The sequence below is a fragment of the Phyllosticta citriasiana genome (assembly GCF_038021145.1).
Source record: "Phyllosticta citriasiana strain CBS 120426 chromosome Unknown IWZ02scaffold_9, whole genome shotgun sequence".
Classification (NCBI taxonomy): Eukaryota; Fungi; Ascomycota; class Dothideomycetes; order Botryosphaeriales; family Phyllostictaceae; genus Phyllosticta; species Phyllosticta citriasiana.
Genome location: NW_027117286.1, coordinates 960,776 through 980,613, shown reverse-complemented (window position 1 = coordinate 980,613; position 19,838 = coordinate 960,776). Strand labels below are relative to the sequence as shown.

Here is a 19,838-nt window from a genome sequence, read left to right as displayed (position 1 = left end):
GGCACAGTGCCATACACCTACCTGCTTGCAAGCTTACCTCCTGCCCAGGCTTTCTCGAACACCAATAACAGGAAGAAAGCCAGCGTCGGATGCGTCGTCGCCGTCCTTGACGACCCAGTCATGTACCGCACACAACACCAAGCAGAAACCAGCATCACGTCCACATGTACAACCTCTCCCATCATCCGCCGTAGCTCGATAAGACAGGCTCCACTAAACCCTGAAAAACACCCCCTTAAGCTGTCTTAGCAGCCAAGGCAAGGCAAGACAAGACAAGAAAAGACACGCGGCGCCACATGGGGTCAGTCAGTCCAAGACACGGCCGCCGCAGCACGTTGCGGGCTAGCGGCGACGGGTGTGGCGCCCGCCTTGGCCACGTAACCGAATACGGCAGGTTTGGGTGTGTGCGCACGGTAGTTGGATGGTTGGTCAGCGTCTCGTACGCCGGTAGCCTGCCTGATGGCGGGCATATCGATGGGGGGGCAAGGCAAGATGAGATGGACGTGAAGCGCGAGAGGTGGACGAGAAAAAATAGGCCTGATAGTCGACGTTGAGCTGCGATTGAGAGAAACGAGAGTGCGACCCGCCCGGACGGAAGGAAACACGACAATTTCTCAGGACCCTCCCACGGACCCACGACGACGACTCGAGTACGAAGTCGAATGCGACCAACCACAGCGGCGCGAGATGACGAAACGCGCCCATCATCCATCCATCCATCCACCATGCGCATGGAAGGCAAGTCCCGTTCACATAGTCCGCTCGGCCTCTGCTGTGACGAGAGCCGAGCAACAACGACACCACCACTATGCCCATCGCCGTCTCTGCCCACCATTTCAAAACTGATGGAAGAGACGAAGAATAAGGCAGCTGTTGCGTTGCTCGTCCCAGCACATCTGCTTGCCTTTGTTTCATGACATTGTTCAAAGACAACGAAGATGTAGTCAAGTACTCCGCGTCGCATTGCTTGCTTACTTGCTTGTTTGCTTCAGTGACTGCAGACGGCAGGGCGAGCAGGGCAACCAACCAGCGCTGCGCTGACCTGCCCGTCTCCCTCTCACAAACGACAACCTGAATCGCGCCAAGACGACTCTACTACACGTGCTCAATACGATGTCTTCAATATTTCTTAAGGCGTAGTAGTAGTGATATCGGTATAAAACTAACAAGACACGTTTATAATCACCTAATTCTAGTTATATAAAGTAGTTATATAAGTAGATAGTTATAGGGAATAAGATAATATCTTCCCCTTATTACATAACTAATTACGTATACGGATGTACCTACTTATCCGTAATTATTATAAGCCTAGAATTACTAATACATACCTAGTTAACTAATTAGAGCCGCGTAACTTAAGTAGGCCCCCTCCTAGCTATACTTTAAAGCTCGGCACTATACCTAATTAGGATAATCCTATAGGAAATATAGAGTTTTTAATATTAGGGCACCCTACCCTATAAAGACTCGTACCTTTCTAGATTAGGTAGTTTTAAGAACTTTCTAGGTATTATACCTTAGTAAAATCGCTATAGCTACTAATACTACTATTATTCTTAATATAGCTAAAGACTAGGATAGATAGCTTAACTAGACTATCTCCCTCCTTAATTAATATAATCTACTTAAATATACTAGCCTTATTACCCTCTTCCCTAAAGTAGAGCCTTAAGAGCTACTCCTTAAAGGACTAGTCCTTACTAATAAAAAGGACCTTAAAACCTATAAATAATAAGCCCTACTCCTCCTACTATATAAGGACTTTACTACTAAGAAGCACCTTACCCTTAATAAGATTATAGATACCTACTCCCTAACTACTAAACGCTTAGCTCACGGAAAACCTATAATTAAGGAAAGGATAAGCGCCCTAAAGGATAGGTTCACACTAATAAGTAACTATAGGAAGAAGATACTCTTAAAGGAGTTAAGATAGCTTTAGAAGGGATTAAGGATATAAGACCCTATAAATTAGGTAAGTGAATAGGAGTATCTCTAATAACGCATAGAGGATTTAAAGCTTCCTAAAGTAGGTAGGATGGTTAAGTACTTTATATAAGCTATCTATAAGTCTAATAAGTAGGCTACATCTACTCTCTAGATAAAGAAACTCCTATTAGCTTACCTTAATCTTTCTACCGCTATTAATACCTTTTTAGTATATAGATAAGACTTTAGTATAAGTAGCTATAGTAGTAACACCGCGGTCCTCTAAGACGTTTTAAGTAACGTAGACTAGATGATGATAAAAGGTTCTACTACGTTATCTAAAGGCCGTCCCTACGGAGACTTAACTAGGAAGATAGATGATAAGTAGTACCCTACGCGTACGGCCTATAATATCATTAACCCGGCTAAATGTAAGCTACTAAATAACCGCTTAAAGGAGAAGAAGGCTTAACTATCATACTACGTAGACTAACTTAAGGCTAAGCCTCGCTAGAGAGCTATTCCTAAGTAGTTTAATAATACTAAGGTCCTTAAACTATTAGACGACGATGAATCTATAACTATAAAACTACGTAAAGGGAATATATACGTTACTATCTCTAGCTAAAACCCATAAAACTACTTAGTATAAACGGTGCTAGATGAGGGATGGATCTTAGATATAGGCTTAGATCTTTATATTATTAACTACTACTCTCACGTAAGCTTTAAACTAATAAGACTTCCGTTAAACGACGATGTTAATGTTAGAAATAGGATGATTAGAGTAGTTATATATAGGAGAGTTAAACTATGTATAAAGGATACTAAGGGCTACCTATATAACCTAAACCTCTATAATATAGTATATATCCTAGGCTTTTACATTAATATTATATCTAAAGGACGCCTTAAAAAGGCCGGCTTTATTTAGCATTTATAGGACGACGTAATACTCCATAATAGAGATCTATTACTTTAACTCTCTTAGCTATAAGGATGTATCCTATACTTCCTAATTAATACTCTAGCCTAGTAAACACCTTAGATACTTAACTAGCTAGCTAATAAATAAGGGAATCCTCTCCTAGTAGACTAGGTCCTTAAAGCATAGAAGTAATAAGCTTACACCTCTATTATTTAAGATCTTTAAACTATAACCCTCTAAGACTAGTAATAATAGTAAGCTTATAAAACTATACCGTTTACCCTAGCTATTACCCGCTATAGTATAAACCTAATAAGGTCTCTTCTATCTCCGGCCTAGTACGCCCTCCTTAGCTATATCGGCCGTGAGCGAATTAAACACCTAGAGTATAACATAGAGGGAGTAGCTATTACATTATTACCTAAGAATATACCGCGTATAAATAAGTATAACGTGTACGTAAGATCTAAGAGTTCTATAATAAATAACTAGTATACTATAGCCTATCTCCCTACCCTATAGGGAGAGATAGTAGTAGATGTTATATACTTTACGCCCGTATATAACGGAGACCTATACCTATTCTATACGTACGACTTAGAGACCGGAGTACACTTTATAAGCTCATATCCTATAAATAATACTAAATACTAGCTAAAGATATAGAATAAGCTAGTAGCGTTTATCTATGCCCTTAGACGAGATATCTATATCTTAAGGATAGATAATAAGCTAAAGGCTAGCTTAGAGTTCCGTTTAATAGTTCTTAATAATAAAACTAAGATTAAGCTAATAGCGCTATATACTTTAGTATAAGATCTAGCTAAGAGAGCTAGGAGGTAATTATTTAGGTAGTACGTTCCCTACGTTTACACGCTAATCTACTAGAGAACCTTTAGCTAGAAGTTTATACTATAGCGGTATATCTAGTTAATCACTCCCTAATATAGTAACTTAAGTAGAAAACCCTATTTAAGCTCGCTACTAGCCGTAAGCTAAATCTTACTCATATTAGGCTGCTTAGCTATAAGGCGTATATCTATAGGATAGGGAAGGACTAACTAGGTAAGACTTATAAGCTAGAGTCGCGCGCTAATATTAGATACCTAGTCAGCTAGGATTTAATAATAATTACGTAAATCTAGATCCTATTATTAAATAAGGTAGTAAGGACTAGGAACGTCCTCTTTAATGAATGCTAATAATATTACCTAGGCTAGCTAGAGGACTAATAGGCCGTTAACGCACTAAATACACTTAATTCTTACCTACTAGACTAATTCTATAAGCTGCTTTTAGCCTTAGGACTCTTTAATATATAAGAGAAAGTTCTTAACTAGTAGGAGCCCCATTATAACCCTTAAAAGCTCCTATTAAATAAGCCGTTTTAGGAAGATTAGGGCCCTATTAACTAGGATAACTTCTAATATAACTTAATCTTTCCCGTTTAAGACGTCCCTATAGCACCGTAAGGCGTTCTAGACTCGTTAAATCCCCTATTAACTCTTATAGATCCCGTAACGCGGAAGCTAAATCCTACTAATAACGTAGGAGAACTACGTATTATTAATAAGATCCCTCCTTATACGCTTAATATAGACGCGCTAACGCGCTAGGATTAGCTACTTATATTAAACATAACGCCTAAACTACGTCTCTTACTAAATATAGATAGCATGTTCCTACCTATTATTAGTATTAAATGCTTAGCTAAGGATGAACCTAAGTACCTAGTAAAGCGACTTAATAATAAGCTAACTATTCATCTAGTTAATCTCTTAAACTAAAGCTTCTACCCTTTACTTACCTTAGCTATTACTCTCGCCTTAGCTATATAAATTATAACATAAGCGGTACTCTATTATAATAATCTTCCTCTAGAGCCGCGTAGATATAAGTAAATGCTATACTATCTACATAAAGATCTCTTTATAGACGCTATTAATAAGGAGTTTTAGAAGGTAATAGATACTAGGACTTTTAAGTAGGTTAAGAAGCTACTAGACGTAGTAATAATACCCCTTACTTAGGTATTTAAATATAAGCTAAACGCGGACCTATTCCTAGAGCGTTATAAGGCTCGCCTTTATGTAAGAGGAGACTTATAAAGCATAAAGTATAAGACGTACGCGTCTACCCTTACTATACGAATCTTTTATGCCTTAATAGCTATTATTACGGCGTTTAACATGGAGTATAACTAATAGGATGTTATTAACACCTTTTTAAATGCTAGACTCCTATACGCGCTATATACCTAGCCTCTAGAAGGAATTAAACGCCTAGGCCGTATAGTATTAAGGATTTACTAAGCGTTATATAGCCTTAAAGAGGCTCCCCTTCTCTAGTAAACCTACTTTACGAGTATCCTAAGGAAGCTCGGCTTTAAATAAGTACTAGGAATTAAGTATCTCTTTACTAATAGTCTTATATACGTGTTCTTCTACGTAGATGACTTCTATATAGTTTACTTTCGTAAAGACGTAGCGCATATAGCGGCCGTTAAATCTAAACTTAAGAGGGAGATTAAGATTACTAGCGGAGCCCCTATCTACTAGTTCTTAGGCATGAAAATTACTAGGAATAGGGCTAAGCAGGTCCTTTAGGTAGATTAAGAAGCGTATATTAAGAAGATAGCTACCTAGTACGCGATTAAACTTAATACTAAGCCTCTACGATTACTACTCCTAGTAGGATTAGACCTATCTATACCTAAGGACTATGTTACTACGCTTAAAGAGATTAAGGCGTTTTAAGGCTATATTAGCTTAATTAACTTCGTAGCTATTACTATATATTTAGATATTACCTTTACCGCATCCTAGCTAGCTAGACACCTTATAAACCCTATAAAGGCTCATCTAAAGGCTACTAATCACGTCCTATAGTACTTACTTAATACTAAGATACTTAGCCTACGGTATAGATATAGATAGCTAAACGGAGCGGCGCTTAGCGCCCTATATAGGGAGTTCTTTAGAGCTTTAGATGCTTTATTTAGTGATGATATAGCTACTTATAAGTCGTCTAAAGGATAGATCTTTATACTATTTAGTAGCCTAGTAGACTAGAAGGCTACGCGCTAAACTACCGTTATAAAGTCTACTACTAAAGCTAAACTATTATCGCTCTCTTACGCTAGGACTAAAATAGTTTAGTAGAAGTAGTTCTTTAAGAATCTCTACTTATATTTAGACTCGTTACTAATCCTTTAGTATAATAACTAATAAACGCTTAGGATTATTACTAAAGATCTTTCTAAACTAAAGACATCTCTTTAGCATGTAGATATCCATTAATATTAGCTACGCTAAGCGTACTAGGATGGCTCTATTTAGTTTTAGTAGTATCTAACTAAAGAGATGCCCGCTAACAGCCTTACTAAATAACTTAATAGAGTAGTCTATAAAGCCTTTATCTAATAGGCTAGACTTACTCTAGCTAGAATAGAGTTTTAGGAGTAGTAGTCTACTACTTACGATATATTAGCTTTATCCCGTCGTATAGGAATAACACTAAACCTAATAAGGCTAATGCGTAACCCTATAACTAATAATTTAATAACCCTCTTATTAAATATACTATCTCCTACTTATTAAGACTACCTATACTCGTTTCTCCCTTTAAACTAATAATATCCTCTTACTAGAGTAATAGCCTCTTTAATAATCTTAATAACCTTATCTTTAGACCTCTTAAGCGCTAAACGCTTAAACGCGGAGTAGCTATCTAGGCCGCCTTCACTTCTATTACTAGAAAATACTACATCTAGCTACGTAGAGCCTACTAGGACCCTATATAATTAAAGTAGATATATAACGTCCTCTTCTTAGTCCTCCCTACCTTTATTAAACTTAACTATAAGACTAGCTATACCTTTAACTTAGCCTTCATCCTATATAAGTCTATTTACTATAATAAGAAACTAAACTATATATAAGTCCTTAGGAGCGGCGTCTACTAAGCTAGCTTATTTAATAATCTTATTATCTTATACCTATACGCCTTATTAGTTTTTAACCCTATTTAGGAGGGATTATACTATAATAACTATCTAGGTAAGATTAACTATAGTAATCTCTTAAATCCTAATAATAAGATGCTTCTCCTTAAGGGAGCCTATATAAGCTATATCCTTACCTAGTAGCCTTATACCTAGACTAGATACTAGGTAGTAGTTAGCTATTTTAAGGGTATTAAATATAAGGATAAGGGTATAGGTAAAGTTAGCTTTATAGACCTTATAAGAGATAATTAAGGGGCCTAGAGGGGGCTACTCCCTTAGTATTAATAAGGTATTTCCTATTTTAGCTAGACTATAACTTTATTTTATAGCGTTCTTATGTCTCTTAGGCTTTAGAATCGTTCCATTCTAGGGGGGTAAATCGCGCTAAGACGACTCTACTATACGTGCTTAATACGATATCTTTAATATTTCTTAAGGTGTAGTAGTAGTGATATTAGTATAAAACTAATAAGATACGTTTATAATTACCTAATTCTAGTTATATAAAGTAGTTATGTAAGTAGATAGTTATAGGGAACAAGATAATATCTTCCCCTTATCACATGACTGATTACGTACACGGACGTACCCACTTATCCGTGATTACCTGACGGAAACCACAGGGCAGGCCGAGACGGGCAACAAATCGCCGCCGACCGACCGACCGACCGATCGACTGCCTGTCTGCCTGGCCACACCGCCCACTGCCCGCCGCCCTCCACCAAGACCCTCAGACCCTTTGCAAAGACCCTAGCCCCACAAAATTTCCCTGGCTGCCCTGGCTCTTTTTTCTTTTTTGCGCAGCGAGGCGCGTGCGTGCGCCGTGCAGTGCACGGAACGACGGAGCAAGCGGCTTCCGAGCGCCGCGGAAGTCAGGCCTTCTTTTTTTTCTTTTTTTTTTTTTTTTTTTTGGTTTAACCTGCGGCGCGTCGGCTCGGCAGTGAGTGCCGTTGTTGCACAGACGGGGCGGTGATTGCCGTCGATACAGCACGCTGCTGTTTGGTTTGGTGTGGTGTAGCTGTAGCTGTTGTGAGATGAGATGGTGCGAGGCAAGATGCAAAAAGGCACGACTTTGTGAGACATGGGAAAGGAAAAGAGTAGGACGGCCGAGGAGCAGTCAGTCGTTATTCGAAGAGACGCTTGTTGACAGCGCTAGGTAAGAAGCTAACGAGAGACCGATATCCAAGGTAGGTAGGTATCGCGAAGGCAAGCAAGCAAACAAGCAATAATGTGTACGTATCGTATCTCTGCGCGCAGACGCTCAGCAGCCAGTGTGTATAGCGACCGGCTCGAAATCAGAAAACAAAAACGCGTAATAGACAAAAAAGCGCGTAGGATGCGTAGCATTGATGATTACAAGCTTTCATCAACCTTTGATATAACCGAGACAGACCCACGAAGGGGAGAAAAGACAAATGGTTTGTTGTCTGGGGGCCTTTCAAAAACCAATCCCAATGCCATTGCCAAATGCCGTCTCGTCTTTGTGTTTTTTTGGTGACCTGCGACCGCGGCAGATAAGGGGTATTAATGTCGTCTATGGTGGCGGCAGGGAGAGAAGAGGAGGATAGATGGTATTAGTAGGGAATTTTGACAGTGGCAGCGAATGCAAGCACTCGACAAGCACTCGCCGGGCCTCGGATGCGCAAGTGGTTCGTTTCAGTTGTCTACGATTTGATTTATGCTTTACGCTTCTTGAAAGCAAGGAGGCAGTCGTCCTGGGAATGTGAGCACGTGCGTGGAATCGACCTTGGACGAGGCAGACATACCTTGGGGAAGATGGTGGCAAAGACCTTGATCTCCTCAGATAGGGGCGTGATGTCGTGTTTCCAGTCAACCTCCATGGCGAATTTTCCAACCATGGCCATCAGGTTGTTGACGGCGTACACTTGACCCAGGCAGTAGTGGGGACCGGTACCAAACACGAGCCAGTTCTTGGTCTGCTTCTCCGCATCACCGCTGATCCAGCGTTCAGGCTCGAAAGAGTCTGGGTTGGGGTAGGCCTCCGCGTCGTGCAGTGCCAAGTACGTGCTCGGGATGACCATGGAGCCTGTGGTTATCAGCAAAGGAACAGAAAATGATTGCTTTGAGCTTACCCTTTGGAACGGTGTATTCGGGGGTGATGGGGAAATCCTTCTTGGCGAGGTATGGAACCATGAGGACAGGGGGACGGTAGCGCAGGGTCTCCTTGACAACAGCGCGCGTGTATTCCATCTTGTCCATCAGTTCCATAGAGAGCGGCACGTTCTTGTCGCCGTTACGGAGACGGAGCTGCTCCTCGCGAATCTTGTCCAAGTGGTCGGGCCTGTCAGCCATAATCTGGAAAAGCCATGTCGCGGCGCTCGACGTGGCATCCTGGGAAGCAAAGAGGAAAGTAAAGACGGTCATGGAAATCTCAAGGTCCGAAAACATGCGAATGACCTGGGCAGGTTTCTCCGGAGTTTCGCCCTTTGCCAGCTTCTGCTTGTAGGCCTCGGATTCGTACATGGAGCGGACCCAGCAGTCGAGGATGCAGTTAGGCTCGCCGCCTGCAGCCATGCGGACCTTGCTCTTGGCGGCCGCCTTGGCGAACTCGTCCAGGACCATGTCGGCGGCCTTCTTTCCGTACCAGGTGTTGGTGAAGGGCAAAATGAACGGAAAGTTGACCAATTCCAGCGCCTCGGTGATGTAATAATAGTCGTAGGCAATCTTCTGAACGGCTTCGTCCGGAATGTAGTGACCAACAAAGGTACGCAGAGAGACGGCGGTAATGAACTCGCGCATGAAGTGCATGAAAGGCACGGCCTTGCCATTGTTTTCGTTGGTGATTTGCAGAGCCTTGGCCAAGTACTTCTCGTAAATTTCTTCCTGGCCGGGGAGGTAAATTTCCAGAGCCTGGCGAGTGAAAAGGCCGTTCAAGCCCTTGCGGTATTCAACATGCTCTTTTCCATCGAGGAAGACCCAATTCTCGGGGCGCAGAAGCTTGTGGGCAATGTCGACAACGCAGGGCTTGACCATTGTGGGGGAATTGAAGACCTTGCGGGACATGTCGCGCGTCGAGGCAATGACAACGAACCTGGTTGCGATCAGCAAGTCTTATGCCAGAATGTGCGCGGCCTGGGGGGGGCGTACTTGTGGAAGACGGAGACACAGCTGAGGGGACCGCTCAGCCATTTTGCGTAGTACTCTTCGAACTTTGGGTTGACGGATTGCAGGAAGGGACCGACAAAGGGAGCCTTCCACGAGGGACCGGCGATTGAACCCTTGTTCATAAGGTATTTGACTGCCAAGAGTTAGCATTGGCAAGCAATGCGCGCGGTCGCGAGTCCAACCTTGATCGTAGACGATGGCGATGGCAAGCAGGGTCAGAGCGACGGACCAGACCGTCATGCCCTGGAGCATGCGTCCAACGATGCCCGTAACGGCCGTGGCCGTGGTCAGGGCGGGAATTACATGAGCGTCGGCCGTGGGCGACACAAACGAGCCATTGGCGGCGGCCATGGTGTTGTCGTGGTCGGTCGCGATCAGAACCTCAGCGGCAGGGTCGAGGCGCGCCGGGAAATTTGTTATCGGCGGCGAGTGGTTTAGGAGGCCTCAGAGCGGTGTCGGTTGGCGCGCGTATTGGGGGCTCGAAGGAGATTCAAAGAAGGAAAATTGGCGAGGGGGGGGGGGGGGGGGGGGGGGGGGGGGGAAGGTAGAGGAGGAGGAGGAGGAGGAGATGGAGGGAGGGGGAGGTGGAGAGGAGAGACGGACGGGTGGTTGTCCTTGGGGTAGGGTAGGTGTGCCTTGTAAGGTGTGCCGGCGGGGGGGAGATGGTGCGGAGGATTCCACTGGCGGCGGATGCTCGGACAGAGCAGCGAATGGCAGCGGCGCGGTGCCTGCAAAGGGCGGCCCGCACACCATCGGATCCAATCTAAGATTGAGCTGTCGTCCCAGCATCACCAGATGGCCGCTTGAGGGGTGCATGAGGGGTTCTTGCGACGACGCGGCAGGGGCTTCTTTTTTCCTTTTACTTATTTTTTGACTCGCACTGGAAGCTCCTGGCCGAGCAGCAGCCCGTCACTGTCTTCCGTTGCGTGTGATGCCGTGGTTGAGCTCGACTTGGTTAGTAAGCTGCATCACGTGCTCCCCGCCCTCCCTCCCGTCCTCTCCTCGGCTTGCTTCCTTCCCGTCCCGCTCCCTGTATCAGGTCGTGTCTGTCTGTGTTGTTGTCGTCGTTCCGCTCCAACGTCCAGCGCATCAGATCACCTTGATCCATCCGCCACACGTCGTCGTCTGTGGCTATGCTACCCTGATTATGATTTTTGCTAAAGGTTTCAATTGCCCAGACTTGACTCCAACGTCATCTGCTGCTCTGCTGCTCCCACGAACCCTCCCAGAATGCCATGCCGCTGTCAACAACTACATCGCCTCGTCATCTATCTGTCTCAGAACTTGTCTTTGGTCGACAGCCTCACTCTATGTTGTCTACGAATTGCTTCCATTCAAGCTTTGAAGCTGAGCTCACGGGTTTGGATCACAACTCTTAGATCCCTGACGGCTGTGCCGGGTCTGGGCAAAATTTCCCCGCGTGATGAAGTCTTGTCGTGTCTGTTGTCTGTCGTCTTCATCAACTCTATGTCGTCGCGTCCAGTCTGCCATTTCTCTCTCGTGTCTCCCTCCAGCAGAGCGCGTAGTCGACATGGCACGTCAGTGTGCATTTCCGTCAGCTTGCGTCCTCTTGGCCCTGCTCGTGCCTTTCCACCTAATCCCAGCCGCGTCATGTCTCTGTATTCCAGATGTTCCCGGCGCGCTTCTCCACGACAAGGAAGTGCTGCGGCATCCGCTCGTGACGGGAGCATTCGAAGAACTCAAAAAGAACCTGACTGGACTGTTTACGAAGGATTCGTATGATGGTCTCGCGTTCGCTGTAGTAAGTTTCCGGCCAGGCCGATAACCCCCACCCATTTTGCGACACTACGGTCCGTTCCGCATCGAGGTTCATGCAGTGTGCTAACCTTGTGAAGGTCCACGCTTCTGGCTCAGATGCAGCCTTTACCTTCAACCGAGGGCCTCTCAAGTTGAATGAATCAAAGCCCGAAGATGGAAGAGGGCCTCAAATAGATGGCGATTCGGTTTTTCGCATCGTTTCTGCCTCGAAAAATTTGGCCGCCTTTTCTGCTCTCGTCGTAGAGCGCCAGAGCCGTTCGCAGACGAACATACCAGTCCTGACGTTGGATACTCCAGTGCGGATTGCGCTTCCTGAGTTTGACTTGCCTCCCACAGACTGGGCGAATGGTGGAAGCGAAATCACTTTGTCGATGCTGGGCACACACAGCAGTGGCTTGCCGCGAGAGGGCTATGCAACCAACTTCGACTTTGTCACAGGTCTCTCAAAAGCAAACGCGCAGACTATAGGCAACGAGTGGGCGTCTGCTGACCCGAGCGAGGTCCTTGAATCCATCAAAGGAAAACCACTTTTATTTGCCCCTGGACAACGGGTCGCCTGTAAGTAAACAACCGAATAGTTCTTGCGTGGCAAAAGCTTACGTCCAAAAGATTCAAATGCTGGCACTTGCATCCTTGGATGTAAGTATCGCACCTCAACACCAAAGGGCAATCATTGACGCGGCGCAGATGCGGTGGCTGCCTACCGTAACCGCTTGTCTTCCTCCAACCTTGATTGGAACGATGTCGTGACGGAGGACATTTTCAAACCTCTCAACATGACGCATAGCTTTTTTGGTCCGATTCCTGACGACCTTCGCCGTCTCGTTTGCGTCCCAGCTGGCGAAACCTGGACCGACTTGCAGGTCGGCCCTGGCTATGACCCAGCCGGCGGTGGATGGAGCTCTGCCAACGATCTTGTCAAATATCTCTACAACGTCTGGCTGAAACCAGAGCCCGATCTCATCACGCCGACGCAGAGACGCAACAGTCTGCAACCCCGACTGATCCTCCCCGACGGGAAGCAACAGGTCGGGTTCGGCTGGGAGATCAACATCTACAAGCCGAATGAAAACAGCTCAACGTTAGCCCCTTACTTGCTCACCTACTGCGCCCCCGCCCTTCCATCAGAACAGCAAGCATCTGACAAAGTCCCCAGCTACAATGCCTACGGTAAGAGCGGCGATGGAGGCGGCTACCACAGCCGAATCGAAGTGCAGCCGAATCTTGGCTATGGCGTGGTTATCCTCACAGCCGAAGGATCGCGCCCGAGAAAAGACTACACCCGCTTGCGCCCCGAAAGGGTCTTGAACGACGTGCACAACATCCTGATACAGGCCTTTCGCAAAGCGTACTCGGAAAAGCTGAAAGAAAAGTACGCAGGCGACTGGGTCGTGGCGCCGAATACCCCTGGCACCGCAAACGCCAAAGTCGAACTCCAAAACGACATTCTCTTTCTCCGTGAGCTGGTGGTCAATAATGCGTCGGCGTTGGAGAGGGTCGACCAGCTGTCTTGGACAGCCGACAGTCAGGAGAGATTCTTTAGCACACCTGATGGCGTCAGTCTCAATCCGAGCGAAGCCGTCTTGGATTCTAAGGGCGAGGCGAGGGGCCAGGTGATGCGCATGTCGATTGCGTCGGAGAGATGCGATTGGTTCGATTTTGACGGGTTTGTCGGAAGCTCCTCTCGTCGTCCACACACGTTGCTGATTTTGCGCAGGTATACTGATCCGAACGGATGGCCGCCGGACAAGCTATTCTTCGTCGACGGCGACAATGGTGTCGAGTTGCACTATCCGCCGCTGGATGGAGTGCTGGTGCGGAAGAAGTAATAACCAAGACTAGACTGTGACGTCCCTTCCGAATTTGTGGAATGCAGCAAAGCTACCGCTTAATCAGCAAGACTTCCGATTTGGACCACCTACCGCGAAGAATCAATTTGAAAGGCAAGGCGTGCTAGAAGGCCCACCAGTCGCGAGTGCTTGCCTGACTCTCAATGAGGCCTCATCGCTGTACTTTGATAACAGTGCATTGACAGGCCAGGACGTGATCAAGCGAATAAATTGTCCGCAATCTCATGCTGACAATGATTCCAGTATCGTCCGAGCTAACCTGTGACGTCTTTGATTTTGCCATGATTCGACGAGAATACGAAGCTGACAGAAAGATCCAACTCCCGACTCACCCGTCTCTGCGGTGTTGCCGGTTCGGAGGCCTGCCAGTGAGGCAGCCTGTACAGAGACGAAGCGAGCGCGGTCGAGAAAGTGAGAATTCCGTCGCTGGCGGTTCCGAGACTGTAGCGGAATGGACTTCCGAGGAGAGGTTCCAGGGCGAGTGGTGACGAAGCCGAAATTATGAGGTTGGGAGATGGGAGGAGGCTGGCGGTGGGTATGCAATGTGTAAATGTCGGCAAGTCGAATGGTGAGTCCCAGAGAAAATGAGCAGAGTTGATGACTAACCTGGCTTTTGCTTCCAGGCCCGGCTGTACATCTCAGGATCAGGCCTTCGTCACTGGTTTCTTCTCCGCTTCGGCCTCCGAAAACCTTTGATTTCCACTCCACTGGAATGCGGCGTGGTATTCACCTGACGTCGTTGCAGTTGCGAGCGAATACTTCGAATGTCTTCGCCTGCTTTCGAGCGCTCGAGTTTGAGTCTCGGCGCTTGACGGGTCTTGCAGAAAGAACGTGGATGTAGCAAAGCTTACCCATGTGCTTTCCGTCGGAATTTGTATTTCACAGCCTCTACTGACGTTCAAGGGTGAAAGGCAAGCAGAGTTCAAATGCTAACATTAGAAACTGCTGCCAGGTTTTCCAGTTCCCAAGCTCTCGCCACCCCGAGAGCAACTATTCCAGGAAACGCGTCAGCAAAGAGATCCGAGAATTCCGCGAATGGCGTGTGTGTGCAAGGCGGTCGAGATAATTTCCAAGTCGACGGCCAGGGGATGACGACCACGGGAGGTTAGCAGCACGTGACAAGAGGGCCATAGTGACGTCAAATTTTGGCCCGCACGCAGAGCGAGCCACTTTTATCACGACAGCCTGAACCGACAAGTTGGCGCGGGAGAACAAGACGACGGAGGTGGGACAAAAAGAAAACACCAGTAAAGTTGGTGCTGTGGGATTGACTTGCCCATGCTTCAGCTCTGGAGATACCGCATGGAGGGCCAGTTCCACAGACATGGCCGGGAGATCGGTGGGAGTGTCCCTGGAAACAGCACCGCCACCGCCTGTGGACTTTGGGGGAGCTACAGCCTTGTCGATCACTTTGACAAAAGTGTCATTGTGTGGAGCACAAGAGTGTTGAGCTGGGAAATCGTGCCTGACGATCACCATGTTGCTTCATGCGCAACACCGCGACCTCCGCCGTGCCCGTCTTATTTCGCAGCTCCCATCCAATCCGACTGGCTCTGTCCTAAAATACCGGGCTTACGATGCTTCAGTAAGGCCAAGACGAACCCAGATCAGAGGCACGAGGTACCACCGAGAGCAATGGCTTCCGACAACTCATCCAGACCCAACGCGCGGACACCGGTGACGATGTTCTGTGGGTTTGCGTCATAGCAAGCTGGCCCTCCCACCGACATTTACAAACATCAGGCAGGGTGTTGGCTTAAAAGGTTGCCATCTTCTGCCTGTCTTTGCTCCTCCACACAAGGGCATCAGTTAACCCCCGACTCTCGCTTCATCGTCTTTTCTTACTTCTGCCTCATACTTCTTAATTCGATAATATGAAGTACGCCCTTGCGCCTCTCGCTTTCACGCTGGGTGCCTCTGCTGCAGCACTCAAGCGCTCGCAGTGCTGCTTCGAGATCGACGCATCGGGCGGCGTATCTGGCACCGTCGGCCAGCTCAGCGATGGTCAGAACCGCATCGGCGGGGGATATTCCCCCACAACATTCTGCCTGAACAACGGCGGAATCACCGACTCCAACGGCCGCGGCTGTATCGTCACCGATGCCTCTGGTCAGTTCCAATGTGACCAGGGCAAGACCCCAGCGACTGGTTTCTCGGTTGGCGGCAACGGCACGCTGGTCTTCAACGGCAAAGCACAGTTCTATGGTTGCCCTGCCGCTGATGGCGAGGACAACATCTACACTCGCCCGGTGCAAAGTCAGGACAAGTGTGTCCCTGTCATGCTCAGCACTGGCGGTCAATGCTCCTCGTCTTCGGGCGGACAAGGTACTCCCTCTGGTTCGGTTCCCTTCTCGACACCCGTAGCAAGCGGACCCGTTGGTACCCCATACCAGACGCCGTACACTCCAGCATACTCGTATGGTACTCCGGCCTACTCTTACGGAACTCCTGCATACTCTCAACCAGCCGGTAGCTCGCCTGCCTACAGCGCACCTGGAGCAAGCTCGCCTGGCGAGGAGACTTACACCGTCACTTCTTTCACGACCGAGTGCCCCGAGTCGCAAGGAACTCCCTACCCCTCCGGCTGGCAAGGACAAAGCCAGGGCGACTCATCGGTCCCCAACACGCAGCCCGCTCAGGAGACGCCGCCCCCGCAACACACTGAAGCAACCCCTGCCTACACCCCCTCGGTCTATCAAACCCCTGGTGGAGGCTCGCCTGTTCAAAGCTGGCCCCAAACTTCGCTCCTCTCTGCCACGGGCCCCTACCCCTATGACACGCCGCAGCCGTCTCCCGGCGTCTTCACCTCGCCTGCTCCTCAGCCGTCGCAGCCCGGCACTCCCGTCATCCCCGGCACCCCTTACACTCCGGCCGGCACCCCCGCCACGCCCGTCGGCACTCCAGGCACCCCAGGCGCGACGCCCGCCAACGCCTGCCCGACCGACCTCGCCGGCGACTTCCAATACCCGCACCTAATCGTGCCCGTCAACAGCAGCGCGCCCAGCACAGCCTACGGCACGCAATACAACGGCACGCTCTCCAGCACGACCTGCACAACCTACAACTTCGACATCCCAACCAACTACAGCAGCAGCGCGACATGCACGCTCGAATTCCTATTCCCGCACCAGGACGAGCTCGAGACGTCGGCATTCGAGTTCTCGGCCGGCAGCAGCGACGACGGCACCGTCGAGTTCAGCCGCCTGTCTGCCCCCGTTGACCAGAGCACCGCTTGGGATAGCGTTCCTGATGTGCAGAACGTCTATGGCGAGTGGGCTGTGAGGCCTGGTAACGGTTACGTCGTCGCCAGTGCTGCGTGCACGCCTGGCCAGACGTTTGGCGTCAAGGCTTGCAGCAAGGGCGGCCTCGAGCTGAACTACTTCCAGGACTGGAATCCGAGCCCGATTGGCCTGTTTGTGCGGAGCTGCTAAGCTCAAACATGCTGTCTATCCGATCGCACGCCCTCTTGAAGCGTGCATCGACGGAGAAGAGGAGAAGACAAGAAGAGGTGGACATAATGATTGACTTGACCCGACCCGACCCGACCCAGCCGGCTTCACTGCTGCTGCTGAATGAACGATGGATGGCGAGCGAGTGGTTGGTGGTCGGTGGATTACAAGTGCGACGAAGAAGTTGCTTTGCTATTGCTGCTGCTACTACTACTACTGCTGCTGTTATTGCTATTGCTTAATGAGCTTCTTAGTTACTTAGCTGTACTGCACTGTACCACTACACAACCAGCTGAAGATTTCCGTCGCTTTTAGGCGGCTGGATGGTAGTCGGCTGAAGATAGATTTTGTGAAGTGTAGATAATGCTTAGACAAATACTTGCTTGCTCTGAATTATTTTGAGTTGCTCGAATGAAAACGCTACGTCGGCGGCCTCAGCCAGATGCCACATGCTTTTGTTTCCTAATGCAAATGCATTTGACACTTTTCGTAGCTCACTTTCTCGCTCCAATCCCAATCATCTAGCTCAAGCCCAAAACCTCCAAGATCTTGGGGAAATTCGGCGTTCCCCAGCCGGTGACGGCGTCCCAGCCAACAGCGGCCTCGAAGCCATCAACACCACAACCAACCGCACTACCATTCGTAACATCATTGAAGGCCTTGTAGCCCTCGGAGTAGAGCCAAGGGTTGAGGAAACCGAGGGGACTCTTGCCCGCAGCGATGAGGGCGTCGTTGACAAGGGTGATGATGCCAGCGGCTGCAGGCGTCGACGCCGACGTGCCGTCGAGCAGAATGTTGTCGCCGCCCCAAGTGACGACGAACTTCTGGCCCTGCGCCGCGATGTCCGGGTACGCACGGCCGGACGCATTGTACAAACCGGCATAAGCAGAACCGAGCGTGGTGGACGTGTAGTTGGACACGGCGGCGGCCTGGTACGCCGGCTGCGCAAAGTAGTTGGAGTAGCCGCCGCCCGAGGCGTAGATGCTGCCACTGCCCAGCTCGTCATAGGCGACGACTTCGGGAGAAAAGCCCTTGGTTGCGCCGACGGACGTGACGTACGGGCAACCATCCGGGAATGAGGGGAGGAAGGTTGCGGCGGAGCTGCCGTTGTTGCTGATGCAGCTGCCTGTGGTGCCGACGCCCTCGTCGCCCGAAGCGAAGAGGAGGGAGACGCCGCGTGCGCCGAGCTGGGCGAATTGCTTGCAGACTGTCGTGGCGTACGAAAAGGGTACAGTCTGTTCGTCGTCGCCGTAGGAAGTGCTGATGACTTGGGGAATGTCGGTTTGATTAAGGACGTATTGGACCTGTATCACAGTCAGCACAGTAGAACAAGCAGGCATGAAGCTTCATTAGTGGAGGCACAAGATAAGGAACAAATGTACTCACCCAAGTCAGGTAGGGCTCGTTGGTGTTTGAAGTCACAGCAGCGTCTGGGGTAAAGGGGGGCTCGCCGCCAGTATTGTAAGCAATCAGGGGAGTGGGGTAACCAATGCCGAGGATAGTCTCTGCATCCAGGTTGCCCTCCTCGTCTTTGCCGCTTGCGTTCTGTTCGGCAGTGTTAGGTGTCTGCTGATTGTCGCCGCCATCAATGACTTCAATGGTGAAGTTGAACGCCGCCTTGGTAGCGTCTGAGCGGAATTGAGATAGGAAGATGCTGACGTCCGAGCGGTTGTTGGTCTCATTCAGGTAGTTTGCCAGGCCGACCTTGTTCTGGCCAGCGGCTTGCGGGACGTAGTCAATGGTTCCGTAGAGCGTGCGCAGGCAAGTAGGCGTAACATAATCCTCATGGCAGACATCCGAAACAGACGACGAGGCGTATTTGGCATCTGCAACCTTGACAGTAAGTCCAGCAGGTTTCTCCGCTTTTTTGCTGACAGGCTTGACGTTGCTCTTGCGGGGTCCGGCACGGAAGAAGGAGTTGGTCGGCTGAATGCTCTCAATGTGCTCATGAAGGTGGCGAGGCAGAGACCATTCAGGAGTGCGGACAAGGCGAGAGCCACTTTCGTGCTCATAGACGGAATACTCAGTGTCAAGCAGGCGCTCGACTTCGTTTACAGGCAGCGAGACCTTGATCCAATCACGCGCCTGGCTGTAGTCGAGCTTCGAATGCTCCACCCCCGCGTCCTCGAGCCACTCGTGGACCAGGCCGAGTGTCTCATCGTGTGGCTTGATCAGGTCGTGCACCTCGTCTGGGGTCAAATGCTGGCCGTAGCGCTGGTGACGAGGGTCCGAGACTGATGGAGTCAGCGCCTAATTCCATTGTCAGTGAAAGAAAAAACACACACACCCTCATAGAGATGCCTCTCGAGCTCATCGAATTGGCTTTGTTTCAAGCCAATCTGAAGGTCGATGACGTGCTCGCCCGGCGCTTTGCCCACAGAAGACCAGCCGCGGGGAACGAAATGGCGCTCCTTCACCGCGTAGGGCGAACGGGCACGCAGCGGTGAAGCGGCAGCGGCAGCGGCAGCCAGCAGGACGACGAGGCCGGAACCAAGCATTTTGGCGAGGGAGCTTGGAAGGCTTGTCTGGCGGTAGAGGTAGACATTGGGTTATATACCGATGGATTATATGGGTCCATGTTTCTCAAGACTGTCTCCTGCCTGGAGCGGTTTGGTTTGGTGCGAGGTCTAGCGCCAGGAACCGCATGATACGGGTTCAGTTGATCTTGTCCCGGCGGCCATCATCTCCGTTGTCGCGCTCGGACGCGTCGATTGCCTGTGTCTGTTGTGCAAGCACCCGTAGGCCATGGGGACCGTTTCTTAAGCAGA

General features: G+C 49.0%; 4 protein-coding genes across 4 annotated transcripts; 2 read left to right on the top strand and 2 right to left on the bottom strand.

The window, feature by feature from the left end:
• Nucleotides 1–8,245: 8,245 nt before the first annotated feature.
• IWZ02DRAFT_314978 (cytochrome P450 61) lies at nt 8,246–10,505 on the bottom strand. Its single transcript, XM_066764115.1, has 5 exons — nt 10,175–10,505; nt 9,975–10,125; nt 8,960–9,918; nt 8,633–8,913; nt 8,246–8,581 (listed from the first exon to the last, which is right to left on the bottom strand). Exons 1-5 carry the CDS (start codon nt 10,341–10,343, stop codon nt 8,543–8,545), a joined length of 1,599 nt encoding a protein of 532 aa, XP_066621292.1. The 5' UTR covers nt 10,344–10,505; the 3' UTR covers nt 8,246–8,542.
• Nucleotides 10,506–11,824: 1,319 nt separating this feature from the next.
• Nucleotides 11,825–13,600, top strand: IWZ02DRAFT_380454 (beta-lactamase/transpeptidase-like protein; the record flags this gene model as incomplete). Its single annotated transcript, XM_066765108.1, has 4 exons — nt 11,825–12,329; nt 12,381–12,410; nt 12,459–13,437; nt 13,489–13,600. The coding sequence occupies 4 exons, from the start codon at nt 11,825–11,827 to the stop codon at nt 13,598–13,600; spliced, it is 1,626 nt and encodes a 541-aa protein (XP_066621291.1).
• A 1,895-nt stretch (nt 13,601–15,495) lies between these two features.
• IWZ02DRAFT_522411 (ubiquitin 3 binding protein But2 C-terminal domain-containing protein) lies at nt 15,496–17,488 on the top strand (the record flags this gene model as incomplete). Its single annotated transcript, XM_066770834.1, has 3 exons — nt 15,496–16,037; nt 16,171–16,327; nt 16,408–17,488. The coding sequence occupies 3 exons, from the start codon at nt 15,496–15,498 to the stop codon at nt 17,050–17,052; spliced, it is 1,344 nt and encodes a 447-aa protein (XP_066621290.1). The 3' UTR covers nt 17,053–17,488.
• Nucleotides 17,489–17,591: 103 nt separating this feature from the next.
• IWZ02DRAFT_380453 (peptidase S8/S53 domain-containing protein) lies at nt 17,592–19,568 on the bottom strand (the record flags this gene model as incomplete). The annotated part of the gene is made up of 3 exons (XM_066765107.1): nt 17,592–18,374; nt 18,457–19,304; nt 19,358–19,568. 3 exons carry the CDS (start codon nt 19,566–19,568, stop codon nt 17,592–17,594), a joined length of 1,842 nt encoding a protein of 613 aa, XP_066621289.1.
• Between the last annotated feature and the right edge of the window lie 270 nt (nt 19,569–19,838).

Coding starts and splice junctions, on each gene's coding strand:
- IWZ02DRAFT_314978 (XM_066764115.1), bottom strand. CDS start 10,343: ATGGCCGCCGCCAATGGCTCGTTTGTGTCGCCCACGGCCGACGCTCAT. Junction 10,126..10,174: donor CGCCATCGTCTACGATCAAG/GTTGGACTCGCG, acceptor AACTCTTGGCAG/TCAAATACCTTATGAACAAG. Junction 8,582..8,632: donor TTGCCACCATCTTCCCCAAG/GTATGTCTGCCT, acceptor TCACATTCCCAG/GACGACTGCCTCCTTGCTTT.